At 42.2% G+C, this 13,314-nt stretch overlaps 1 protein-coding gene across 8 annotated transcripts in view; it reads right to left on the minus strand.

Annotated features, from left to right (window-relative positions):
* The window catches only part of ulk4 (unc-51 like kinase 4), a 448,354-nt gene that overhangs the window by 27,438 nt on the left and 407,602 nt on the right, over positions 1-13,314 (minus strand). Inside the window, exon 37 of one of the 8 annotated variants that reach the window (XM_068054430.1) lies at positions 12,001-12,059. The exons of the other annotated variants lie outside the window; for them this stretch is intronic. Coding sequence (XP_067910531.1) covers positions 12,042-12,059 — 18 coding nt within the window. The 3' untranslated portion in view covers positions 12,001-12,041. Of the gene's footprint in view, positions 1-12,000; positions 12,060-13,314 lie in introns of those variants that run through there. 8 annotated transcript variants of the gene reach the window in all.

The raw sequence follows: 13,314 nt of genomic DNA on the forward strand, positions 1-13,314 counted from the left end.
CCTGCATGGCCACCTTTCATGTGTGAGCCCCAAGAGTGAGTGCTGGCAGCTTATTGGACCATGGAATACATCACAGATGAGCCCATCCTGCCATCTCACCCCACATTAGCTAGTGCCATACAGCTCAGAAATCAAACAAAACACCTTCTGATTCAGTTAAGTGCTGCCATTATCAACCGAGTCAATGGAAATCAAGGCCAAACTGTGGGAGATGGAAGTCAATGTCAGCATATGTCAGGTTTTAATTTAAATTTTGATAAAAGTGGTAATTATACTTTAAATGGGGAAAACATAAGAAATAGGAGCAGGAGTAAGCCAATAATGTCCCTCATGCCTGCTCCATCATTTAATAAGATCATGGCTGAACTCTTACGTCAACGCCACCTTCCCACCCTATTCCCATATCCCTTGATTCCCTTCTCTTTGGTTATCTCTTGTCCCAACTCACTTTACTTGCTTAAAAACTATTACATTTCTAATATTTGCCAGTTCTGATGAAGGATCACTAACCTGAAATGTTAAATTTGCTTCTCTCTCCACAGATGCCAGACCTGCTGAGTATTTCCAGCATTTCTTGTTTTTATTTCAGATTTCCAGCATCTGCAGTATTTTGCTTTTATTATCCCTTGATTCCCTTAGTGCCCAAAATCTATCGATTTGAATCTAATTTACTCAACCACTGAGCATCCACAGCCCTCAGGGTAAAGAATTCCAAAGATTCACAACCCTCTGAGACAAGAGGCTTCTCCAGAACTCAGTCCTAAATGGCCAACCCCTCATCCAGAGCTAATGACCCATAGTTCTAAAAGCTTTGGGCAGGGGAAACAGCCTCTCAGAATCTACCCTGTCAAGCCTTCTAAGAATATTCCACAATTCAATGAGATCAACTCTCATTCTCTAAAGTCCAGGCCCATTCTATTCAATCTCTCCTCATAGGACAGCCCTTTCAGTTGGGTTGGGCAATGTGGAAGAGCAGGGAGCATTGTTAGATTACAAGTTCACAAGACTTTAAAAGACCTCAAATGTGTAAAAAAGCTAGTGGAATACTACAGGTATAGGATATAAAAGCTGAGATGTAACTCTAAATCAATATAAAACCTTAGAATAAGACCATAGTTGGGGTATCATGCAGATTCATTATAATGCTGCCTGGTAAGAGAATGCACAAAGGCAAAGAAAGATTTTTGTTAGAACAGATGAGCTCCATAGTAATTGGATAGCAGTGCTTAAAATTATAGACACAAGATTAAATACAAGAAATTTAGGACAGAGAGCAGGAGGAACCTTTTTACACAGAGGGTTGTGAGGCTATGGAATACACCACCAAGATTAGTGATTGAAGCGGAGACCATGGGAGCATTCAAGAATAGGTTAGACAGGAGGTTGAAGGCAAGGTGAATAAAGGAATATGGGAACAGGGTGGGCAAATGGGATTAGGACTACGGCTCAGGTGGAGGATTAGCACTGACAGACTGGTTGGGCCAAACAGCCTGACCCCGACTTGGAATTTCTATGCAAAGTTAAAGCGAATGCACATGGTTTTTGATGCAGAATTAGAAATGCCTTATGGAAGTGCCATTAACTGGAGATGTGAGATTGCCTCACTGTTCTTATCACTCTCGAAATATAAAGGAGTGTTCTCATAGCATTGAAGATCCATGTCTCGTGTTGCTATTAGATTATCGGCCTCCTGTACTGTGCCATTAAAATGCCAGAGCTGGGTTTCTGTGTCTGCAAACTTTGAAAAGTGCCACTTTCTATTTTGGCCTCCAATGGAGTCACAAACGGTGGTGTCAGAAGATGGACATAAATTGAGGGCAGCATTCTGGTAGCATAAGGTAAAGGGGGTACTGGGGGACTGAGACTGATATTTGTATGGTATTAGTGTGTAAGAAACAATTCTGACAATAGCTGGAAGTTGCATTTATTTTGTAAACAATGCTAGTGCTCCTATCCATTTAATACTTAGTAATGGCAATAACACAGCTAACATCAGTTTGAATTTATATTCTGTCTACATTGTTATTAGAAAAGAAATTGTGAGTTTAAGGCAGTTGTGATTTGATGAGGAAAATAGCAAAAATACAAAACAAACATTCAAAGGAGAAGGAAAGGGGCAACATATGTAATGCAATGTAAAAAAAAACATGTAAAACATTCTCCCACTCCATATAGACCGTACTGTTAAATGGGAGAAACTTTGAAAAATAATAGCATCTAGTCACACAAAACTATCTTGGTCAGGTGCTTATTCTTATCACTGCAAGAAAAATCCCACCAACACACAAATGATCGAATGAAAGTGGGAACCTATGATCTAAATGTTAAGGTCAGATTACAGTCATGCTTGTTTTTAACTGTCAGATTGAGAAAAGAGTGGCTGGCAAAGCATGAAAGTGTTAAGTATTCATTATTCCCGGCATGCTTTTCTGCTGTCTGGGCTCTTATTGATTTGTCATAGGCATGTTTTTAAAGAGGAGCAATGGTGATCATCCTGCATGCAGTTCGAACCTGATTAAATGCCGGCCGAGCGTGTTTAGATCCACTGAGTCTGTACTTGCTATTATATCGAGTTTAGTGGGGAGATAGGGCAGCACGTCTGCTATGCGCCCAAATAAAACAATATAAAAGTAACTTATGTCCATTGTAGAAGTGTGTCCTATCCTGGAATAGATGTGTTGGTCAGCAGTGTAAGAGCTGTTTTAGTCAGAGAGATTGCCTGGTATTTGTCTCTTAAAACCATCAGCTTATGGTGCTCGCCATTTTTAACTGTTCTGAAAAAGCTGGGATAATGGGAAATATCTTGATCACCAATGAGTGTAAAGGTTTATTAAAAATGGTTTCATAAAGAACCTTGCATTGAGTAAATGTTGCCATCAGCCTTAGTATTTATGTTTAATAATGAACAGGAAATGTGCCAGTTATTCTGTGCATGGTGTTGAGAAAGTCTTGAGAGCCAACTTTGCTAAACCAGTAGATGATTCAATAATTTGGACCCTTGACCTCTTGCCCAACTCGCAGTTTAACTTAAACTAATTTTCTGGATTTATCTTTTCCACATGGTTTTAATCTGACGTACAATCATGTCTCAGACATTTCCCTTCAAAAACAACAGGAACCAGTAACATTTAGGTAGAGCCTTTTAACAAAGAAAAATCTCCCAAGGTGCTTCACAGAGATGTAAAGAAGGAAGTTAGAAAAAACCTTGTGTTTATACAGCATTTTCACAACCACCTCACATCCCAAAGTGCTTAAATAAAAACAGAAAATGGTGGCATCATGCTGGAGGTGGCCGAAATGGCAGAGGATAATCCATAGAATAGGGAGACTGGTGGGGTGGAAGGTGAGGACAAGGGGAACCCTATCATGGTTCTGGGAGGGAGCGAGGGAGGGGAAGGGGTGTGAGCAGAAGTGCGGGAAATGGGATGGACATGGTGAAGGGGGGAATCCTTGGTTGATGAAAAGGACATATCAGAAGCACTGGTATGGAAGGCTGCATCATCAGAACAGATGCAATGGAGACGGAGAAACTGGAAGAATGGAATGGAGTCCTTACAGGAAGCAGGGTGTGAGGAAGTGTAGTCGAGGTAGCCGAGACAGTCAGTGGGCTTATAGTGAATACTGGTTGATAGCCTATCCCCAGTAATGGAGACAGAGAAGTTGAGAGAGGGAAGGGAAGAGTTGGAGATAGACCACGAGAAGGTGAGAGAAGGGTGGAAATTGGAAGCAAAGTTAATGCAATTTTCCAGTTCAGAGCGAGAGCAGGAAATGACACCAATAGTGTCATCAATGTACCGGAAAAAGAGGCAAGGGAGGGGGCCCAAGTTGGACTGGAACAAGGAATGTTCCACATATCCCACAAAAAGACAGGCACTATTTTCTCTAACACTTAATTAGTTTAAATGATTCTCAGTTGTTGCCTCAATATTACTCTGTCCCTACTTAGTTTAGGTGCAGTCTGTCATTTCTGTATCTGTTTGTTTAGAAAACTATCCTCAGTTACAATGAACATTACATTGTTGTTTTTGCATAATGTTAACAGCCATTCATTTATATCCTCAATGAATTCTGCTTCTTTACTAAACACTGTAAGTATATTGGAGAACATTATCTTGCCTCGCTGACTTTTGATGTTTAAGACAATGCAATTGACTTTTAAGGCCCCTATATTATTATGCTCTACGTTACCTCTACCTGGATGACCACTATTGGATCTCTTTATGTCCCCTTCAATATCCCTTCTATCCTTCCCCAATATGCCCTATTTGAGCTCCAATTGGTATTGTCTTTGCAATACACATTAACAGGATATTACAAAAATAAGGTACTCTAGTCACAAAGTTTGAAATTAAGTAAAAATTAACTTGTGGCACAAACTTAAATGAAGAACAGCGAGGGAGACAAGGAAGCCTGAGATTACATCAATAAACAGATTGGCGCTCCAGTTGGTACTGTCTTTGTAACACTGTCCAATTTCCTGAGCAAGCAGTCCCCTATTACTGCAGTAAAAACAAAAAATGCTGGAAATACTCAGCAGGTCAGGCAGCATCTGTGGAGAAACAGTTCATGTTTCAGGTCTGTGCAGATCTCCATGTCTTGCACAGTGCATCTCTATTCAAGCTATCTTCACTTTTTTAAAACTTTGGTCTGTATCCTTCTGCATTATTGTACAATACCAGGAATTTGTTAGTTGATAGAACTTCTTTGGTAGATTTAGAGACCTCCTTGCCATTATTTGCTGCATCATTGGTCCTTCATTCCAGTTTATATGCCAGGAGTCAATTTTTACTTTGTTTCATACTGTGAACAGCTTTGAAACTGAAGTACCTTGTTTTAATAATATCCTACTCATTGTAATCATCTGTAGTCTGCCTAAGGCAGGTTCTGGTTCAATGCTCCCCCCTCCAAACCACTCTTGTCAGTTTTGCAGATGACAAAGCTTTGGTAGTAAGTACTATGAATAGATTAGTAGTTGGTAGTTTGCCTGAATACTGCACCAAATAGCCTGTAACCATAATAAAATAAAGAAAAAGTGCACAAGCTATCAAAATACACATTAGGTAAACTAATATCTTCTTAATAAACTCCCTAAAAAAGACTTCACTAGTGAAAGTTCTGGATGAAGTTAACATTCAAAACTTGTGAAATTTGCATCAGATTTCAAAGTAGCTAAACCTGTCCATAATTCAATTAAGTGCAGTCGAGTCCAGATAAATATAAACCTAATCCAATAAAAAAACAAAATACTGTCACAGTACTTGACTAACAATTCATGGGGGAGAAATCCAACCTTGTTTTCACCCATATTTTGGAAGGAGGGATAAGTTGGCTGGGATCTCTGCCTGTGCCTGTAAGATGGCCAAAAGCTCTGTTCCAGCCTTGATACTACTCATACACAACCCTCCCCCCACCACCTACACCTCCCCCCACCCCGCCCTTAACAACAATGTCCATGACATCCTTTTCCACTGGGGAACGTATGTAGATTGACCTGTGCCCTCCTCCTCTCCTCCAATGCTCCCTGGTTTTATGTGCCAATTTACCTGCAAGAAAAATGGCACTGTGTCCATCTGCTATTGGTAGTCCAGTGAGATGCTCTGAGGATGTGAATGTCAGGATAGAATAATATATGTGAAAAATAGCACAGGGTATGAAGAAGGGAGGGAAGTACTTGTGAGGACAGCAGCAGGTGCAGAATTTAACAGTAGCAACAACTTGCCAATAATATAGTACCTATATGGCACATATAGTGAAGTGTCCCAATGCACTTCACAGGAGCATTATCAAAAAGATTTGACACCGAGCCACATATTAGGACAGGTTGGTCAAAGAGGTAGGTTTTAAAGAAGCATCTTAAAGAAGTAAAGACAGGCAGAGAGGCTTAGGAAGGGAATTCCAGAGCTTAGGGTCTTAGCAGCTGAAGGCACAACTGCCAATGGTGCAGCGATTGCAATCATGGATGCTCAAGAGGCCAGAATTGGAGGAGCACGGATATCTAGGAGGGTTGGGGGCTGGAGGAGATTACAGAGATAGGGAATGGCAAGGCCATGTAAGGATTTGAAAACGAGGATGAGAATTTTAAAATCGAGATATTGGGCGGCACAGTGGCGCAGTGGTTAGCGCCACAGCCTCATAGCTCCAGCGACCCGGGTCCAATTCTGGGTACTGCCTGTGTGGAGTTTGCAAATTCTCCCTGTGACCGTGTGGGTTTTCGCCGGGTGCTCTGGTTTCCTCCCACAGCCAAAGACTTGCAGGTTGATAGGTAAATTGGCCGTTAGAAATTGCCCCTAGTATAGGTAGGGGAATTGAGGGAAGGTGGGGATGTGGTAGGAATATAGGATTAATGTAGGATTAGTATAAAATGGGTAGTTGATGGTTGGCACAGACTCAGTGGGCCGAAGGGCCTGTTTCAGTGCTGTATCTTGAAATAAATAAATATTGATGGACTGGGGGCCAATGTATGGGTGAATGGGGATTGATGGGAGTTAAGATGTGGGTAGCAGAGTTTTAAATGAGCTTAAGTTTATGGAATAAAAACAGGAAGTGCTGTAAATACTCAGCAGTTCAGAGCAGCATCTGTGGAGAGAGAAACAGAGGTAACATTTCAGGTCTGTGACCTTTCATCTGAACAAGTTTATGGAGGGTGGATGATTGGTGGTTGGCTAGGAGGGTACTGGAATAGTCAAGTCTAGAGATAACAAAAGCATGGATAAAGGTTTCAGCAGCAGAAGGTGGAGTGAAATGTGCTGCAGTAATTGGAGGAGATTAAGGGGAAGCAAGGAGGGAAGGGTTTTGAGTGCTGGGGCTAGAGGTGGTGCGGGGCTAATGCAGAAAGTAATGAGAGTTAGAAATCTTACCTTAGAACGCTTTGTCAGGTCATTAAATTTCTTTCTGCACTGCAGCCTGGTCGTGGGTGCAATGCTTCTTCCTTTGACCCATTCTGCCACCTCTGCCCACTAGTGTCAGGATGTTTGTCTGGACATCCTTCTGCTGCTGAATGGAAACAGGACCTCCCTCCTTCTGCTGACCTCCTCCACTAACACTCCCAGCAGAATGCTGGAAAGTTGGGAGGTACTTACTGTTTTATCTGTGACTGCCATGTTAACCGTTCCAACTGCAAATGAGTTGAATGCAGCCAAAATGCACCTCCCCTTTATGAGATGCTAGCAGCCTTTAAATGGCATTAATGACAGCAGATTTCCCTGCCCACATTAGGCAAGCTGCCAATGAACAGTGCAAGTAATGCTGGCAGCTTGGCAATTTTAATCAAATGAGGCATGAGACCAATTTGGCTTGTGCCTGTCACACATGTGATTGGGCACAGGAATAATCACTCTGCTAATTTCCAGACCAACGATGGGCCTTAACCAATTTCTCTCCCCTCTGTTCTTTGGCAAGACAGCATTGTCTTCATCAGTTTTGATCTATACCTGTTTTAATTATCCCGCAAGCACCATAACACACTTGGCTTTTGTCTCCCAGCTTATGCCCTATGTGGCTTTGCTAAGAAGCTTGTATTACACCTACCGTCTGAAAAATTAATTCCACATATTTTTACAGATGACAGATTCCACGATTATTTTAATTAATCTCTTCTCTTATATGATATTCAAGATGTCAAAGAAAGCATTCATTATTACTTCAGCTGAACTAGACTCCAAATCCAGCCCCCAGAGGTGACTGAACAGTCTTCTAACAGTTGGCAACCTGCAATCTATAATAAATGAATGTACTTTGTTATACTAGTAGGCTACCAGACCGTGCCTTTAGAACCTTGGTGTCTCTGATTAACAGCTATTGTTTAAAACATCAGAAGACAATTGCTGTGTGTTCTGTTACTCTCAGGCAGTTTTCAGGTAAAACCAAGGTCTGCCGAGTTGAATTAACTTCAACAACAGAAGCAGTCACTTTGCAGAATAACACAATTGCCCAATTTTCAGATAATGGAGAAAATGATAATGATTAGACAATGTGTAAGCTAGCCTGTGCCTGCAGTAAGACAACTGGTCTGGGCCGATCTTCTGATGAGAACCACCTCCCCACCACCACGCCTCCCCTCCCCCAATTCCTCTTATTCTGAGTAGCAGGAAAAGCTTAGCTGGAAACTTTGGTCGGGTCTCATGGCATCCAGTTGCACTTAAAGAGCAGCAGATAGCCAGTAGAGGGGAAATTATGGTGTGGACAGAAAAGACAGTGACCATATAATGGCCCACAGCAAACATGGGAACAACACTGCTTCCTCTGATGCCGAGTAGCTGGAGATCTTGTTACAGATGTGCATCAAAGGCAGTCGGCACTATTTGGGCCTATCTTCCAGTTAAAGCACAGGTGAAAACTGCAAGTAAGGAGATTGCTGTTTGAGTACAAGCAATTACCCATCTGCCTGAGTCATAGAGTTATACAGCACAGAAACAGGCCCTTCGGCTCATCATGTCTGAGCCGGCCATCAAGCACCTATCTATTCTAATCCCATTTTCCAGCACTTGGCATGTAACCTTGTATGCAATGGTATTTCAAGTGCTCATCTAAATACTTCTTAAATGTTGTGAAGATTTCAGCCTCTACCACCCCTTCAGGTAGTGTGTTCCAGATTCCCACCACCCTCTGGGTGAAAAAAAAATCCTCAAATCCCCTCTAAACCATCTGCCCCTTACCTTAAATCTATGTCCCCTAGTTATTGACACCTTCGCTAAGGGAAAAAGTTTCTTCCTATCTACTCTATCTGTGCCTCTCATAATTTTGTATACCTCAATTAGGTCCCCCCTCAGCCTTCTCTGCTCTAAGAAAAACAACCCTAACCTATCCAGTTTCTCTTCATAGCTGAAATGCTCCAGCCCAGGCAACATCCTGGTGAATCTCCTCTGCACCCTTTCCAGTGCAATCACATTCTTCCTATAGTGTGGCGACCAGAACTGTACACAGTACACCAGGTGTGGCCTAACTAGCATTTTATACTGCTCCATCATAACCTCCCTGCTCTTATATTCTATGCCTTGACTAATAAAGGCAAGTATCCCTATGCCTTCCTAACCACCTTACCTACCTGTGTTGCTGCCTTCAGTGATCTATGGACAAGTACACCAAGGTCCCTCTGACCCTCTGTGCTTCCTAGGGTCCTACCACCCATTGTATATTCCCTTGCCTTGTTAGTCCTCCCAAAATGCTTCACCTCACACTTCTCAGGATTAAATTCCATTTGCCACTGCTCTGCCCATCTTACCAGCCCGTCTATATTGTCCTGTAATCTAAGGCTTTCCTCCTCACTATTTACAACACCACCAATTTTCGTGTCATCTGAGAACTTACTGGTCATACCTCCGACATTCACGTCTAAATCATTAATGTACACTACAAACAGCAAGGGTCCCAGCACCGATCCCTGTGGTACACCACTGGTCACAGGCTTCCAATTGTAAAAACAACCCTCGACCATCACCCTCTTCCTCCTGCCACTAAGCCAATTTTGAATCCAATTTGCCAAATTGCCCTGGATCCCATGGGCTCTTACCTTCTTAACCAATCTCCCATGTGGGACCTTATCAAAAGCCTTACTGAAGTCCATGTAGGCTACATCAATTGCTTTACCCTCATCTACACATCTAATCACCTCCTTGAAAAAGTCAATGAAGTTTGTTAGGCATGATCTCCCCCTGACAAAGCCATGCTGACGATCCTTGATTAATCCCTCCAAATGAGGAAGTACGTTTGCTAATGTCAAGGCAGTGACAAGTTTGCTCCTCACCACTGCACATATTCTTTGTGGACCCAATCAAGAAAAGCAAAAGCACAAGATGGGGAGGTCCAGAATCAGAGAGATTTGGATGTCCTTGTACACAAAAGTTAACATGCAGGTACAGTATGCAATTAGGAAGGCAAATAGTATGTTATACTCCAACCCTCTTGCAATAGAGGCTAAGAGTAAGGAAGTCCTGCTGTAATTATGTAGGGTTTTGATGAAACCTTACCTGAAGTACTGCGTAATGTTTTGGTCTGCTAACTTAAGGAAGGATATATTTGCCTTAGTGGGGGTGCAATGAAGGTTCAATAAATTGATTTCTGGGATATGAGGGCTGTCCTGTGAGGAGAGATTGGGTAGAATGGGCCTGTATTTTCTCTGGAGTTTAGAAGAATGAGAGGCTATCTCATTGAAACGTATAAAATTCTTAAGGGGCTTGGCATGGTCAATGCTGAGAGGTTGTTTCCTCCTGGCTAGAGAGTCTAGAATGAGGGGTCATGATCTCAGGCTAAGGGGTCTGAAATGAGGAGAAATTTCTTTGCTCAGAGGGTTGTGAGTCTTTGGAATTCTCTACCTGAGAGGGATATGGCTGCTTTGACACTGAGTATATTCAAGATTGAGATCAATAGAATTTTGGGCACTAAAGGAATCAAAGAATAGGGAAGGAAAGTGAAGTTGAGGTAGAAGAGCAGTCATGATCTTACTGAATAGCGGGGCAGGCTCGAAGAGCCTTGTAGCCTACTCCTGCTCTTATTTTCTATGCTCATATGCCCACACTTTCCGAGATGTGTGATGTGGGTCAGTGAATAGATGCTCAGGCTTTCAGCTCAAACTCCTCCTTTGCTGTTAGGAGATTTCTCATTGAGGCAGCAGCCATGATTAGCCCTCATCTCCTAACACCCATTCCCCAGAGTTTCTTCTCCTTTCAAAAATGGCACCACTGTGGACTACTTCTTACATCATTTGCATTCAATTAAGTCTCTTACCCGACCGACCAGCTGCAGGTGAGTGATCATCTACTGGTGTTTGTCCAATTACAACGAGTGTCCTAAGGCCTTCTTAAAGGGAGCTACAGGGTTCGTCGGGAATTGATTTATGATTGCCTTCTGGAAAATAGTCACTGCCATCATAATATTTTTGTGGCCGGAAACAATCTGAATGTTAATCAGGTGCAAAACAGTCCTTTGCACATTGGCCATACAGTTGACATGAGAGATCCTGACAGCCCTATGGTTGTCGTCTGTGACAATTTACACTGGAGGGAAGGCTAATACTCAATGTGTAAGCTCTGTGTCATGTCCAGCTGATGCCTCCTTTCCACAGGGAATGTAATGAAGGAGTTGCCTCTTGTAAACACAGCATTTATCACCTCCTTGTTACATGTGTGTATTACTCCTGAGTGCCGTGTAAAGATGTGACAACATGACTGCTTCATATCATTGCGATATGCAGCAACATAAAATATTGAAAGATAACTGTTGAAGCAAAAAAATCCCCCCAAAAATCAAAAATAGCACTTAATGGCAAAACAAGCTAATGCACAGGTCAGAATACTATAACATTAACCAGAAAACACAAAAAAGTCAATTCCAGATGAACCCTGTAGCTACCTTTAAGAAGGCCTTAGGACACTCATTGTAATTGGACAAACACCATTGGATAATCCCTCACCTGCAGCTGGTTGGTTGGGCAAGGGACTAAATTGAATGCAAATAATGTCCATGCTTATCAGCAGCATCATCTCATTTGCATGCAGAAAATCATCCGTCGGAAAATTAGGTGCTTGCGGCTCTGATGCCCACATAATCTTGGAAAAGTTAGCTCAATAAGTCAAATAGGGAAGATAGCACAAGTGAACAGGAGTGCCACAAATCACTTACAAATAAACTCCAGCAGGCTTTGTAATGGTCATTTAACAATGATATGAAAATAAATCCAACAACCCTTCAGGGTATTTGGTTTAGTGAACAAACAACACATGTTGCCTTCTGTCTAGACGTTGTGTACTTTTTCCACCAGAGTTGGAACTGTGTGGCCAGTTGTTCTTGTTTATATTAATGGAGACACACTGCGCTAAGCACATCGACAAACTAACTCTTTCCATTTCAGTCCTCTTGTGCTTGATGCCAATCAATGTTGTAGTTTAAGGAACAGATTGACAGTAACAAGCTGGCCTGTGATTATCACCAAAACCTCAAGAATGCAATGTCTGACTCACTCTTGCCGGCTGTTGTTGGACTGTTCTACCAATCTCATTACGAGCTCATTGTTGCAGTCTCTGTGCTTGAAAAGGTAGCCTCGTGCTTCAAGTTCGCATACAATTCTGGAATTTTTTTAAAAACATATTTAAAATTGAGCAATTCCACTGCATATTATCACCCAATGAAGCACCGAAATCATCTTGAAGGGCAAGAATAACTCCTTTTCTGTTTTGTTCAACCTCCTTCCCCAACTTCTCCATCCTCACTTCTAATGCCAACAACAACTCGCACCTACATAGTGCCTTTAAAGTAATAAAACGTCCCAAGCCACTTCACAGGAGTGTACTCAGACTAACTGTGAAGGCTTCATGGATTTCTGTGTATTCAAGATTGAGACTAGTCTCAATTTATCCTAAAAATATCCTACCCCATCAAGTGTATTTCAAAGAGGAGCAAAGAATTATCCCCAGTGATCTGATTATCTGACCTTTGTCACATTGCTGATGTGGTTGTTTGCTGTGCGCAAATTGGCTGCCACGTTTCCTACATTACAACAGTGACTGCATTTCAAAAGTAATTCATTGGCTGTAACGTACTTTGGGATGTCCTGTGGTTGTGAATGGCGCTATATGAATTCAAGTCTTTGTTTCTATCTCTTCCACTCCCAATCCTCAATGGCATCTCCATGTCATGTGCCTACCCCTTTCCCCAAACAATAGTAGCAATTTTAGCAGACAATATACTATAGATTGTGCACAAGATTTATTTTGTAGGGTGGGGGAGGGGGAATCTGGGGGAAAGCCCAAATAAATCTTCATATTTCAGTTGTGGCATTTTCTAACATTTTTGAGTAGCGCTTTTGATACATACACAAATATTTTATGATAGATATACTGCTACACAAACACATCTTACATTTACAAAACACAAAACAGTGTTTCTTGCTGGATCAGTGAGTTTATCTGGTGAGTAGCTGAGCCAGGAAGGCCTGCCAACTGCAGTCAACCCATCAGCCTGTAGCCAGCATACCAATACCAGGAGACAGCCAACCACCACCAGCCAAAACCCATCAACCATCAGAAGCCAGTGAGCCATTTCTAGCAGACAACTACCGGAGACCACCATCTGTGATGAGGTCGAGAAGGATGAAGCTGGATACTGTCACAGTCACAGAGTGCCATGGGTGACTTTGATTACAGCTGTTTCAGAGTTATGGCTGTGTTTGAAACCTGACTTGGAGAGGTTCAAACATGGAGTTGTGGGAAAGATGGACATGGATTTGGGAGGTGACAATACGTTAAAGGACTTGCAAAAACAGAGGGGTCAAGGATGGGTTTTCTGAGGAGGGCACGTTGATGGCAGTTTGAACAAGGCGGA

This window comes from Heterodontus francisci, chromosome 2 (genome assembly GCF_036365525.1).
Source record: "Heterodontus francisci isolate sHetFra1 chromosome 2, sHetFra1.hap1, whole genome shotgun sequence".
Classification (NCBI taxonomy): Eukaryota; Metazoa; Chordata; class Chondrichthyes; order Heterodontiformes; family Heterodontidae; genus Heterodontus; species Heterodontus francisci.